General features: G+C 32.3%; 2 protein-coding genes across 4 annotated transcripts in view; one reads left to right on the top strand and one right to left on the bottom strand.

Annotated features, from left to right (window-relative positions):
* Nucleotides 1–1179: 1179 nt before the first annotated feature.
* LOC149909075 (lipase member H-A) overlaps nt 1180–15314 on the top strand; it is a 34798-nt gene continuing 20663 nt past the window's right edge. The window contains exons 1-5 of one of the 3 annotated variants that reach the window (XM_090120677.1): nt 1180–1439; nt 4355–4469; nt 5258–5403; nt 5943–6036; nt 6758–6909. In XM_090120677.1, coding sequence (XP_089976803.1) covers nt 1379–1439; nt 4355–4469; nt 5258–5403; nt 5943–6036; nt 6758–6909 — 568 coding nt within the window. In that variant the 5' untranslated portion in view covers nt 1180–1378. Of the gene's footprint in view, nt 1440–3519; nt 3707–4354; nt 4470–5207; nt 5404–5942; nt 6037–6757; nt 6910–15314 lie in introns of those variants that run through there. The other 2 variants (XM_090120678.1, XM_090120679.1) reach the window with 2 other exon arrangements.
* Nucleotides 7144–15303, bottom strand: LOC149909077 (aldehyde dehydrogenase family 1 member B1, mitochondrial-like). Its single transcript, XM_090120675.1, has 11 exons — nt 15164–15303; nt 13284–13388; nt 11784–12051; nt 10874–10990; nt 10271–10458; nt 9657–9759; nt 9234–9415; nt 8798–8962; nt 7944–8101; nt 7551–7625; nt 7144–7366 (listed from the first exon to the last, which is right to left on the bottom strand). Exons 1-11 carry the CDS (start codon nt 15191–15193, stop codon nt 7291–7293), a joined length of 1467 nt encoding a protein of 488 aa, XP_089976801.1. The 5' UTR covers nt 15194–15303; the 3' UTR covers nt 7144–7290.

Genomic DNA, 15314 nt, shown 5'->3' with positions numbered 1-15314 from the left:
GCTTCACAGACAACACACTTCAATGTGTATTTTTAAGTATTGTAGCATATAAGTCTATATACATATATGTATAAAAGAAACTCGTGTTAGTTACCTATTCCACTTATAACTCAAGAACGGCTGAACCGATTTAGCTGAAAATTGGCAGGGAGGTAGTTGAGAGCCAGGAGAAGGACTAAATATGTACCACGGGCGAAGCCGGGGCGGACCACTAGTATTGTATAAATTGTTTTTCATTATGTATACTTGTGAGGCTATGGACCATAAAATAAACGTTTTCTTTCTTTACCTAATAAAAACTAAGATGAGGTGAGATTTTACTATTAATTATTATTTTATTGGCGATTTCAATGTCGAAAACGCCAGGTAGGTAATGCAACGAATATAATAAGCAAATCTTTAATAAAAAAAGATGTATGATGTGAATTGTGAAATATGAAAAAAATATATAGTCGGCTTGTATGAACTTGGTAGTGGAGCATTCGGCGATTTGATTAACCAGAAGGGAAATGAAAAGGCTTTATTATAATTTAGTAAGCTTAAAATAAACGTGAAGTCCAAGCATCAGTAGCTGCTACTTTAATTTAATAACTCAGGCCCCGGAATCACAGACACAATAGAAAATCTATTGTGTCGTGGACCGAACGGGCCGTTCGGGGCTCAATGGTTTAAAGGAAATAGTTTTGACTCCGTTTAGCACAGCAACATCCTAGTATGATCCTACTTATTCTAGATACTAGTCCTACTAATATTATAAATGCGAAAGTTTGTGCGGATGGTTGTATGTAAGTATGTTTGTTAGGTACTAGGGAAAATTATTGAACGTATTTTGATAATAATTGGCAGTTACTTTGACACTTAGCTATAGCCTATAGAAATACTTGATTGTCCCGCGGGTTCGTCCGCGGGTGAAACCACACAACAGTTATACCTATATAATATTTTTCATAACAGACTGCCTATAAAAATTCTTAAAAAAAATGAGTCGAAGTTGCACTGCAAATCGCAACTCGCAAGATACAGGTCGGTCAATAGCCTCTCTGTAATAAAATTGGGTTACAACGAACATTTTTATTACAAACAAACAACGGGATATGAGCAACGAAAACTAAAGGATCTTTAGCGAACAAAGTTGATCATGAATGATTGGTCCAGTTAATGGGAAAAGTTAACTTGACTTTCTCGTAAGCAACCGCACCACTGTTAAACAGGCTGCCGTACAATTCACCTGCCATTAGAAAAGGCAACATTAAATTATAATGTCTCAGCTTGCGATTCTTTGCTTGTGAAAACAATATTCCGTGGAAAATTCCAATGCAACGAGTTACCATCACTGTGCAATATTATTTATACCAAATATATAATAGTATTTTAAGAAATGTGTTTTCCAAAATATGTTTTAACTGTTTCGTTTTTAGTGCTGACAATAACATCATTAGGTAAGTCATTTTAATTTAGTAAATTTATTGTTTTAACACAGCGAGGTTGCATTACCGAAGTTCATTAGAAATCTTTTAGTGACAACAAATATCCAAACATAATTTCTTTATTAAAATTATTGTTTATTTCTTAATAATTATATAAAAACCGTTATGTCTTTAATACAAATATAATTTTATACAAAATTAAGTCATTGTATACCGAACGAAAGCGTGTAAAGTAAATACATACTAAATAGTCATTGTTTTGTCAAGTTAAAGAAAATGTACCTAAGTAAAAACTACGGAAACTTAACTTAAATGTTTTCTCTATTGTTTTTTTTAATAAGACTTGTAAAGAATTGTAGATATTCGTGGTAAACGTGATATTTTAATAACTTATTATAAATGATCATTTATGTTATTGTTTCGTAATTGATATTTACTACAATCCGATGTTTTTAATTATCTGACACCAACGAACGAACTAAAAAAGTTCAGAAGCTATGTGCGTATTTTTTTCTCAATTTCTTTTGATATTTAAAGTGATTAATCCTGTTAAAATAACATTAAGAAACCTCAAGGGTTGGTTACGCTCATAAAAAAAAATCAAAACCTGCTACGAGGGAGCTTAAATTTGACACGATATAAAAAGATTTTATCGCAAGTGTACCTAATAAGTAGATACGCATAAAAGATTTTATCTATTTTCCCCCTTTCACATCTTTTCAATAATACAAAGTTATAGCCTAGCAGGCTACAGCATAGTCTATAGTCTATACATACATACATAATTAAATTTTTCCTCTTTAAATATTAGTATACCTAGTCTATATTGTTTTCACGCATAAACCTCTTAACCGATTTTGATAAAATTTGGCACAGACAATCTTTAGACCCTGAGAAAGAACATAGGCTACCTTTTATTGCGAAATATATAGGTACCACGGGCGAAGCCGGGGCGGACCGCTAGTCTATACTAATATTATAAATGCGAAAGTAACTCTGTCTGTCTGTCTGTTACTCAATCACGCCTAAACTACTGAACCAATTTGCATGAAATTTGGAATGGAGATATTTTGATACCCGAGATAGGACATAGGCTACTTTTTATTGCGAAATATGTACCACGGGCAAAGCCGGGGCGGACCACTAGTAATTAATAAAAATCATTGCTTGTTAAGCTGAATCATTTACCGACTTTGAGAAAGAAAAGTTTTCATATTTTACAGTTTACTGTACAAGTTTATGATTTCTTCGCCAACTGTAGATTGATTTTCAAATTTATTATTTCTTATTCGAAAGAAGCATTCCCGATCCCGCCGCGGTATCACAAATTTATACATTTTTTACTTTCCGATTTTAACTCTCAATAAATAAAAATCATTTATTGATCAATTTGTGGGTTAGGTACAAACATGTAACATTTGGACCCCAAACTAGGACAGCCTGTATTTTGGGGTCCACCTTCCTTAATGACACAATAATAACAAAACTATAGCATAATATTAACTTAAATAATATATATGTGATTTAACCGCCTTCATCATATTATGTAGAATAGAACCAAATAGAAGACATTTTTTTAATGTAGGTACACCATTAAAAATTATTCACACGAGTGAATTTCATTTTAGATAGGTACATGATGCAAATAGATAGTCATAGTTAACAAATTACTTATTAGTAGGTAGGATTAATAAAATTTTTAAATTTGTTTTGCTTGGTTATTTCTCGTAGGTAGGCCATGCCTAAATTAATAATTAATTAATATCTAAATCATCGCAAAAAATATCTGTCATGAAATTTAAGTTAAAGCCTGATTTAATTTTCATGTGTCTGTTGTTTTAAACTAATATGTGAAACAATTGAATCGATTTCACTGGTAGTTTGCAAAATTATTCGGGATAACGTATTACGTTGTATAACACGTTGCTTAATAACTAAATATGCTTAATAAACTATGGCATGTATTTTTAAACATATAGTAGGTATAGGTACTTTTGTATAGGTTGGTCGCAAACAATCCAATTTGTGCGGTTGTTCAAAATTTGTCGGCGATAGTAAGTACATGGAACTAGGTAATGAGTTTAAATTAAATAAAATTCATAAAGTTTTCTAGGAAGTACATATAAGAAATATGATATTCTTCGCTATAGTTACCTGAGGTAGAACTATCTACAGGATTATCAGTGAAAGTTGTTTTACGGCAACATTTTCCAATAAAACATAAATTGTGCACATACCGATATGTTTGATAGCTTTCATAATTTTTTTAAGCTTTATAAGTATAATTGCTTATAAATTAAAAGATTAACCCAAGCCAAAAATTTTGAAAATATTCCACTGTCAAGACCGCCAAAATGAGTGCAATGGCAGTGGTCAGTGACCCAGACACCAATTTAGGTCTCCTGTTTTGAGAGTAGTGGTAGTGGTATGGAATTTTCCATAATATTCAAGGTTAAAACCAAAATATGATTTGAAAAACAGTTAACATAACGAACGTCTGTGAAAGTCGTAACTAAAAAAACTGCAATCTTAGTTATTAATGAGTTTTTTGTTTTCTGTAAATGAAACTGAATCTAACACATACATACGTAAGATAAATTTGATTTAAATTTTAAATTAAAATTAAGGAGGACTGAGCAAAATAAAAGTTTGTTTAATTTTTTTGCAATTTCTATATTGATTAAATTAGCTCAAAAGCATTTCTCTCTCCTCTTATTCAGATCTCTATGGTTGATACGCAAAATTGGAATGACACCTACCTTTGCCGAGATTATATGCATTCCAGGGGCTAAATTCCTGACGCCTTAATGCCTAAAGCTTCCTTGCGAAAGGAAATAAAGAATTAGAATTTCTAAGTCAATTATAATTTATATTTAGATGTTAAAAATATTAATTCATGAGGATACCTAATGAGTATATAATTTCAGCTTCAGATGTCGAAGGTGACATGATGTCAATGCTAGATTTCCGCTATTTTCGGTGTGTTATGAAGAGGGAATGGAAGTGTCCTGATAGTGAGATTGAATTTCATTTGTTTACCCCGTAAGTATATACCTACTTTAAATTGGTACATTGTTTTTATATTTAAATTAGCTGTACCACGCGGTTTCATCCGCATTGCTCCGCTCCTGTTGGTCTTAGCGTGATGATATATAGCCACGCCACCGAGAGAATTTATCAAAACTGACCAGTAGTTCCTAAGATTAGCGCGTTGAAACAAATAAATTCTTTATCTTTATAATATTAGTATAGATTAACAATACAATTTTCTTTGGGTATCCTTTCGGTCTGTTATGGAAACGTAGTTAATATCAAATTGGATTTAAACTTGTATTATATATTTGTAATATGGTCCGCGAGCCAGGCGCTTATTTCGGCAATTTCCATCAGGCTAACTATCATATTTTGTACAACAAGATAAGTCCAGTCTTTTATTATTTCTTCAAAATAGTGGGCTTTCTTATAATCTGACAAAATTTCAAGTCAGAGGAAATGAATGATGTTTTTTAATTACTTGGAGTCATCAGTGCTCAACCCATTAACGCTGCTGCATTTGCTTACCATGCTTTGAATTTATTTTAAACAACGTTATAATCGCAGAAGGAATTGTCCATGAATTGTTGTTTCTGGATCATTTTGATCTCTACTACGTTACAAACTAAAATAACTATTTATTCAACATAATATACAAATGTCAAGTAATAATTTTTGATTCAATATAGTTAAGTAATTTTCCTGATTTTTCGAATCAAATTTGGTGAAAAAGTGTATTGTTCGTAGTTGTTCTTTATAGATAAATGGATTTGACGTAATCAGTCTTTCATGAGCAGGGAACGTCCAGTGAACCAGAAGATAAATGTGAAACATATACACCTCTTACCGAAACTGGGATGGAAACTCACAAGAAAAAACGTTTTCATCATACATGGATTTAATGGTACTCATGCGAAAACTCCTATGTCTTTTCTACGTGACGGTAAGTTTAAGGATAATAGATATTCTGTTCACGATTTTTGAACGAACTCTGATTTTAAAGTAGATTTAGTACTATAGACAAATGCATTGCAAGATACTTTCTTTGCTCTTTTCGAAATCGTTTTAAATGGATTTAACAATTTTTGTAATATTTATAAAATGGTCACGTTTGGTGAATCTAGGCTTTAGTAGTGTAACAAATTTAAGAGTAATCATAAACCATGTAAATAATCCAATATTTAATTTATTCTCAGGACTTTCACTAGTAGAAGTCACTGTTTACTGTGGTAATATTAATCTTATACAAGACTATTGTCTGTGAGTAAAATATCATGTGAAAGTTAAATTGAATGCACAGGTATAATTGTGGCTTATTTTATCGCCCATAATAGTTTTTAACTGTTACGTTTTGTTGATAAACGCAGCAGTTATAATATGGTATAATGTTTAAATGTTTCATGTACGTTGTAACTTGTAATGTCATAAGATTTATTATTATTTAATAACTTCGTATATTAAGATGAGTTTTAATTATTTTAGCATACTTGTGGCGCAAAGATTACAATGTTTTTATGGTGGACTGGTCGGCGCTGTCCAGGTTTCCGTGCTACTTATCTGCTCTAGCGAATATGAGGTAACTTTCTTATTTATTGAACTAATAATAATTAATTAATTAATATGGCTATATATATTACTCAGCAAAAAAATTGTATACGATTATTAGCTTATATTCATAGACCGTGTCAAGAATACTTTAATCGAAATAAGCCATCCCAAATATAAATTTGACATAATTACTAGCAGTAGACGATTTTGTATATACATATTTTTTTATAAGGAAGTAGGGGTACTACATGTATTTGCAAAAGAATATTGAATATTGAGTGGGAGTCGAGCATGCTTCGGCACGAATTGGGCCACGCTCGCACCGGGGAAGGTACCTCGTAGTAGTAGGTACTCGCACCCTCACAGAATATCGGCGCCATAGTGACAGTTTACTGTCGCGTTCCGTACGGTGAGTGAGGGGTCCGGAGGCCCACATCCCTTCCCATCCCCTATACCCATCCTCTCCTTCCCTATCCTCATTCCCTCCCATCCTCGCCCCTTCTACCTAACTCCTTCCAAATCCCTTTGAGGATAGCAACACATCCACTTCCCTGTGGAGTGGATGCTTATGGGCGGCGTGAATCGCTTAACACCAGGCGACGCGTCTGCTCGTTTGCTATCCTATGGCATAAAAAAAATACATGTTATTGTAATAGCTATATTCCTAGCTTCATACAGAATATCGGATAATATCGAGTTCAATAGACTCTTAAATTAATTTTTTAACTGATATCCGATCTTATTTTCAGATTAGCAGCTCAATGTACTGCTCAATTTTATTCGTTCCTAACTCAGAATGGTGCGCTTGCTAAAATGATAACATGCGTCGGACATTCCCTTGGTGCTCATGTTTGTGGGATGATGTCTGCACATCTCACTAAGAAGCAGTATAAGATTGTCGGTAAGTATTACTTTATAATGTTATGAAATATGATGAAAACTAAACTAGATTAGTATGCTTTAGCTTTACGTAGACTGAGGATCCCTTAAAATAAAAAAAGTTAAGCCTGCGATTATTATAATGTTGAATAATATATTTTAATCGTAAAACAATTTCGTTCTTTTGAATCTTGGTAGAATGTTAATTGTTAGTTAGTTACTCGGTGTTGAGATTATGAAAAAAAATACTCATGACTTATAAGAAAATAAACATTTTAATTGATAACAAAAATTTATAACAGGGTATAAATTGCTTCCAATATTATTAAAGAAATATAATATGTATCAAATAGAAGTTCGAATATAATACGAATTCTAGTTGAGAATTCTAGTTGAGTATGAATTATAGTTGAGGTTTCTTCGGCAGTGCCATTGTTACAGTCTTAGTTTCCAGATATTGAGAAATACCATCTTCACCCCTGCAAAAGAAAAATTGATTTAACTTTAAAGTGTAGATATGCAAAACATAATAGGTATATTTTCACAAACAACAAAAAATCTTCATCAAAGAAATGTTGCAAGAGAGGTTTTGAGGCCAGGCATGTCCAAAAATTAATGAATGTAATGTAACCAACAAATTAATCGAAAGAATATTAAACTTACAATTCTCTTCCCAATCCAGAGTCCTTAAATCCACCGAAAGGTGTTTGGCTGGTGACATGGTCGTATGTGTTAACCCTGAAAATAATGAAATATAGCAGTCAGTAGTATTATTTTACTAATACAAATAAATAAAAATAAAACTGATTCACATGCAAAACCCGAGAACCCCTCACTTGACCAATTTGCATTTTTTCATGTTTTGATAGAACAGAACGGCTTATATGGAGATAAATGACGTAAAAATAGGAAAAAATTATGCTTCCAGTTGTGAATAAACATATAATAGGCATCCACGTCGCGAATTGAATATGTTTAATTCCTGGATCTAATCTTTAGACCTTCTAATAAGAGATATTAGAGATAAGCCTTAAGAAGTATTAAAAGAAAACTTACCATACAGAACCAGTTCGCATATATTTCGCAAAGCTTAGAGCTGTAGTGATGTCATTGGTGATGACTCCAGATCCCAGACCGTAGTTGGAGTCGTTCGCGCGATCTATAACTTCTTCGAACGTTTCGAACTTTAGTATGCTTTGCACTGGCCCGAAGATCTAGATAATTGGTAAAGAATAATTATATTAAAATTGAAGGTACTTCAAATTTAATTTAAATTTTAAATTTGATCATGCATTGTTTATTCTACTTCTCTTTTGACAGTGAAGGAAAAAATCGTGATATCGTTGAACCCAAAAAACATGCATGCAGCAGGCCTGCTTACATTTCTTGAGAGAATAATCACCATGTTCATTTTTGCAATGATTATAGGAAATAGCTTAGCATGTCGCATTAACTTTTGTTAAGTCTTGTGAAAAACAAAAATTTCGAGGAAATTTTAAAATTATAGTCACACATTTCAGTATGGTAGATTATTTTGATTGGTGCGTATATCCAAACGATATAATAATAGCCAAATGCTACTGATATTTTCCCCTCGGCGTAATCATCCTGTTTGTACACAATTCGCTTTCTATCTTATCTCATATCACTTGTTTAAATATAGTCTTTGAGTGATACGTCATATTTCAATACACAACATAATACCTAATTAATATAATAACATTTACAAACTTAGTAACATCTATTGTAAAACTGCCTATATTGTTTTTTCTATGTTCTAATTATTTGGTAGGTAGTTTACTGCTAGTTTACTGCTACGGTAACATACAAACGTGTATAAAAGAACTCCTACTTTACAATACCTACGTATATGTGGAAAGAAATAGACTTTTTTTTGTAATTTTACTCACCTCTTCGCGAGCAATCTTCATATTATCTTTAACATCAGCGAAAACAGTGGGCTTGATGTAGTATCCTTTGTCTCCAAGTTTGTCTCCCCCGGCCAAGCATTTCGCGCCTTCATCCTTACCAGCTTTGATGTACCCAAGTACTTTTGTGTACATCTCTTTGTCTATCTGTAATTTTAATTTTATTATTTTAAAAAAATTCCAGCAATCCACCAAGCACGGTTCAAAATCGAATTATAAAACGTAAAAAGATTAAAATTCTAATACATTATTTATATTAATTATAGCAGTACACATATGTCTATGTTTTTATCCAATTATTTAGTACTAGATATGTATAAAAAAAAGAAAAAAATATATATTTCAAGAAATAAACAACAGAGTGAGCCACTGTTCTAGTACGAAAAAAAACAAACATCTAACAAATTGAAATATTTACCTGGGGACCTTGTTGTACATCGTCGAAGGGATTTCCTACAGACCTATTTTTCGCGATTTCGGCGGCTTTTTGAATGAATTGATCGTAAATACCGGATTGTACGAATGTTCTCGTCCCAGCGCAACAACACTGTCCGCCATTTGCAAATGCGGCCGCGTGGGCTATTTGCGCAGCTGTTTCAACTAGAAATTAAATAGATACATTTTCTTTAAAAAATGAAATTTTATTTACATAATACGTACGCAACAAGGAAATGGACTTATAATATAAATTGTTTATATTTGAATTTAAATTTAATTTGAGTTACTTTCACGTTTATAAAATGTTATGTAGTGGGGATAATTTATTTTTAGAATGTACACAACAACCACAATAGAATAATTTAAACATTAAGCTAATTTATAGTAGGTAGTAGGTACATACCGTCTGCGTCATTGAAGACAACAAGAGGGCTCTTTCCACCAAGTTCCAAGGTGACCCTTTTGAGATTGGCAGCCGGCGCAGCTCCAAGGATTAAACGACCCACCTGGAATTTTTATTTTACTTAAAAAATAATTCAATAAATTATGTCATAGTTTCTGGTTCTAGACGCTTGATAAATCTTTCAACATGCACATTTATTTATATCTGCTTGTTAGATACCGAGGATACTTAACGCATCTAAATGACGTTGTTAAACCTTTGTAGATATACTACTAAGAATTACGTGATTAGCACCTTCGTGAAACTAATACACAAATAGGCAGCGAGTAAGACGAGTAATCGCAGCGAGCAAGTTAGACCTATTGGTCTAACTTGCTCTAAAGTATATTTACTTTGACAGATCAGAAAATTGATTGAAAATAAGAAGAATTAAGCAAAGTGTACAATTTTAGGATTTAGTTGAAGACGATTATTCAAATGTATGTAAGTAGTAATCAGAAGTATCTATTGATTTGTAACAAAAGTATCTAAGTATTCGTATTATTTCGTAGTTATATTTCGGCCATATTATGTACTAGTAAGTTACCATAAATTCAGAATTAAACAAACATCACCTCAGTGGAGCCAGTGAAGGCCACTTTATCGACATCCGGATGGTGTGTCAGAGCGGCACCCGCGGTGGGTCCGTACCCTGGCAGGATGTTAACCACACCGGGGGGGAAACCCGCTTCCTTGATCAGCGCGGCCACTGCGAGCGCTGTGAGCGGCGTTTGTTCCGCTGGCTTTACTATTATTGTGCACCCTGGGAGGGAATAAATACTTTCGTAGAGTTTTCCCGTGTGGTAATGAAGGAAATAAAAAAAGCGTTTGTCGTGGAAAGAACAGATACTTAAGATAGAGCGAAATTATTATGTTGGAAGAACCTTTCGTACTGGTGAAAATATAATTAAATTATCAGATTAGATTTTTTTACGTAAACCAATGTAATCTAGAAATGATAGATTTTGATTGTGCCAGAGATAGAATTATTAATTTTGATGAAATGTTGCGGCTACACGTTACGTATCAGACTGCACAATGCACATGTTGTAAATCAATTTTTAAAATTTCTAAAAAATTTTTTCGAAAGCATTATGCCTCATGGAAAATTTCAGTAATAATGCTCCTAAATTAAACATTTTCATGTTTTATACTCGCTATTCTAATTTTGTACTTACCTGCAGCCAAGGCTGGTGCAATTTTCCAAGACAACATCGGAATTGGATAGTTCCATGGTATAATTTGTGCGCAAACACCGACTGGCTCCTTTAGAGTCATGGACAAAACTTCTCCATCTAAAATGTATACAATTTTTATAAAAATGAACGTATTTTTTTTCTGCTAATAAATATTTCTTTTCTATTATTTTTTTGTTCGCAAGGACTATGGAATATGAAGTCGAAATGGAAATCCAGATTATTATTTGGGTTTTATTCTCGTAAATCTTGCAGTTCCCATATTTTTAAGTAGGAAATAATACAGCATTCCTAATTGATTCCTAATCATAAAAACGATTATGCAATCAACTAATGTATCCACATGTTATATATTACACGAGTATCATAATTAAAAGCAACTCTTACATGACAATCATGTATTGTTATCAAAAATTAGTAATGAAGGCAGTGATAGTAGAGGTCAACATAGTAAACACAAATATTGTAACGATAAATACGATTATGGTCACGTGAAAGTGCATTATGTTGCTGATTTGGAAGAAAATATTAAGAAAGAAAGTTTATTTTAAAACTTTAATTTGCAAATACAAATATTGATTTCTAATTGTCTATATTTAGAATGAATTTAGCAAGATTATCTTTTTGTACAATAGAATTTAGATCTTTGAACTAATTCCTATTCAAGTATAGCCAGAACTTGCTTGACCGATAAATATCTTAATTTAATTTTGAGCACGTTATTAATCGCATTTTATGTTATCATTTTCATCGCTCGTTTCATACAATCTAGATTCCGTGATCAGTGTTATCATTGTCAGTTTTATAATCATGAAATAAATATTTTAAAATTCTGTATCTTCTTCTTAAATATAGATTTGAGGTCAGGTAGAAAATACGATATAAGTCTCACCTGCAGGAATTGTGTTGCCCAAAATTTTGTCAGCTTTACCAGCGTAGTATCTCAAAACACTGGATGAATAGTATACTTCTTCTTCAGCTATTTTGACTGGCTTACCGCAGTCTAAAGTTTCTAGTTCAGCTAAGTATCTGGCTTGGGAATCGATTAAATCGGCTAATTTGAGTAAGAGCATCCCTCTTTGAGAGGCGTCCATTGTACGCCATGGGGAGTATCGGTGGAATGCGCTTTTAGCTGCGGCTACGGCTAGATCAACGTCTGCCTGTAATAAATGTTATGTTTTTATAAAACAGACAACAATAAAATAAAAAACAGAAAAAATATTAAAACATAATAATTATGTTTACAAGCGGCTGCCCGCCTCGGCTCCACCTACGACATATAAAATATGGCCTATATCTAAGTCTTTAAAAGACATGAGGCACAATGAATTGTTGAAATTGGTCCAGAACCTCCTGATTAGCGCGGTCAAACAAACAAACGAGCTCATTAACTTTATATTACTAAATATAGTACCTATAGTAGGTATAGACAGTGTTGAAAATAGATGCGAAAAGATAAGTAGATAAAATTATTGGTTTTATCTAAAATTTTTGATTTGATATCAAATTTATTAGTTAATGTTTTATGAATGTTATATTTATAATAATAGCTCGTTAGATTAGTTATGTTGCGACTAGGAATCTCGTTCGAGAATGTTTGGCGTAAAGTCGTCTAATAAATCTGTTGAAATCCTATCCGGCTTCCAGAATCTACACTCTACAGCGTGCTTTTCATAAACCAATATAGATTGTATGTTATTCGAAAAGGATTCACAATTATAAAATGATCACGGGGATTTATTTAATCTAGATATACCAAATATTTAATGAAGAAAAATACAATCGAACAGAACAGATAAGGATGGCAATAATCTTTAGCACAGATACTAATCAATTATATATTATAATAATGGCCAATGGCGACAAACTGTAGAAGAATCAAGATAGGAAGATAAAACATTACAATTAAAAAAAACCCCTGCAAGCGAAGATAATTAAGCTTCTGGACGAACATATAGAATCAGTTATTCCGGATGTGCAGAATTACAAAAAGACATAGCTATATTACGCGACTTCACGACCACTATTTATTTTTTACTACACAATTTTATAATGTAAAAAGTGTGATGTAAATTAAAATTCTAGATAGCAACCTAAGCATTTTTCTTTATGTATTTTTCTTGTATGCTTTGTTGCGTGTTGCTTTAACGTGCTAATAATGGAAACTGCTGACCTTATTTCTAAAATTATTTCAGTCAGTATTATAGCCCATTTCTGAGGAAGACTATAATATATTGTGTTGAGATAAGTCTCAATATGGGAGCGAAGCAATGCGGGTAGACACAGTAATTAGCCTCACAAAATTAGCCTCATAAAATATTACGGACGTAGGTATAATTTCATACCTATACCCAGGCTTTTTTTATAAAAAATAAAAGTATTATTTACTTACCTTATCTGCCTCTGCAACTTGGGCAATGATGGTTTCATCCTGAGGATTTATGGTTGGAAAAGTCTTTTTACTGACTGCGTCCACCCACTCATTGTTGATGAAAAGCTGTAAAAATACCTCAAGTTATGAGTATGTCTGTTAAATAATTTTACGGCTGTAATATTACTTAAAAGTTATTTTGTACTGATAATAATTACAGCTTGATAAAAAAATACACCCGACCCCACGGTTTACGAGTTCACGGTCTTTGGTAAACACGAAATTAATGATTACAAATACAGGGTGCAAATATTATTAATCCTAGTTACAAAAATAAACTGTGGAATGTACAAAATAATGAACAAATTTTAAAGGGAACTGTATCCATGCCAGTATAGTATTGTCTGTGTAGTCTAATTAATGTTTTAACGTCATGTCAACAACAGCAGTAGGTAATCATATAGGAGCTACCAACGTTGACAAGAGAGAATTTTAGTATAGTTGGTTCTTTGATATACTGTTTCTCTTCCTATTTCGTTTAGAGTCCGGGCTGTCTGGCTGGCCGCAGTGGTTGCGTTTATTAGTGCGCATCTTATCTGCACAGGAAAATATCCGTAATTTAAAGTCATTTATTAACGCGTAATTTTTAATCTTTTGCCTTTAGATAGATCCATCAGACATACATTTTTTATTGCAAGACGTTTTTTTCGTTGTTAAATAGGTGCCAGACGCAATTTTTTATTTCAAAATCATTAAAATGTCATCGAAATAACTGAAATTCCATCAACATGAGTCCCCGTGAAGGATATACTATGTATAATATTCATTTTACTATTTACAATTTTTTAGCAACAATCTACCATGGTGCCTCCTTTTCCCAACGAACCTCAAATAGGACGTTAATGTAAACTTGATAAAAACCAAATATCATCAAATTCATATTAATACCCAAAAGTGTAATAAATTTTTAACCATCTATTAAAAATATTAGTTTACTAATTATTCAATATAAGTATTAAAAAAGGATAATATAATATAAGTAATAAAGTTATTACTTACCTTTAAAGCGGACTCATGTTGATGTAATTTCACTTATTTCGATGACATTTTAATTATTTTGAAACAAAAAATTGCGTATGGCACCTATTTAACAACGAAAAAAACGTCATGCAATAAAAAATTTATGTCTGATGGATCTATCTAAAGGCAAAAGATTAAAAATTACGCGTTAATAAATGACTTTAAATTACGGATGTTTTCCTGTGCGCACTAATAAACGCAACCACTACCGCCAGCCAGACAGCCCGGACTCTAACCGAAATAGCAAGAGAAACAGTATATCAAGAACCCAACTATACTAAAATGACTTTTTTTAAAACGTTAATAGCTCCCGTACCATAAGTAAAATTTAATGTAGAAATGTGGTGGATTATAAAAATAAGTCTTATCACATGTTTTTGTTCCGAGGAGATTTCGATTTGCACTTGTTATTACCTATTCTTAATTTGGTTTGTGGAAGATTACATGTATCCCATTTTGGAACCAATAAAATTAAAAAGAACTGTTTAATTTTATAGCCGATGTACAAAATACATGCAGAAAAAAATTTAAAGGTAGATAAAAAACAACTGAGATACCTAATCATATAAGTATCCCTGATCAAAACAATTATTATCTCATTATTTGTGCACGAATAAAACGCTGTAATTTAAATAAATAAAATTTACAAATAAAATGTATGCAGGTGATTAAAATAAATCACAGCTTCATCGTACTGAAAATCTACCCGGCATTTTCGCAGACGCGCGTACAAATTCAAATATTACGTGTTATAATATCTCACATGTTTCTAAAATGGTTATATAATAAGATAATTATTAATATGTCACTAATTAACTCACCTTAGTGTATTTTACATCGACTTTAACCATTTTGCCTTATGTTTGTTCGTATCGCTTACAAATAACACGTAACAACTCAAGGTACGCCGTGGGTGGACTGCACACATCGATATATTATACAGACAAGCGTGAAATTCAGCGTCTATCACAT

This window comes from Colias eurytheme, chromosome 4, assembly GCF_061535395.1.
Source record: "Colias eurytheme isolate Ceu_HAF_F1 chromosome 4, ilColEury1 Martin Lab GWU primary, whole genome shotgun sequence".
Lineage (NCBI taxonomy): Eukaryota > Metazoa > Arthropoda > Insecta > Lepidoptera > Pieridae > Colias > Colias eurytheme.
This window is presented reverse-complemented; position numbering and strand designations above follow the sequence as displayed.

Coding starts and splice junctions, on each gene's coding strand:
- LOC149909077 (XM_090120675.1), bottom strand. CDS start 15,193: ATGGTTAAAGTCGATGTAAAATACACTAAG. Junction 13,389..15,163: donor TCGATGTAAAATACACTAAG/GTGAGTTAATTA, acceptor GTATTTTTACAG/CTTTTCATCAACAATGAGTG. Junction 8,963..9,233: donor ATGTACAACAAGGTCCCCAG/GTAAATATTTCA, acceptor TTAAAATTACAG/ATAGACAAAGAGATGTACAC.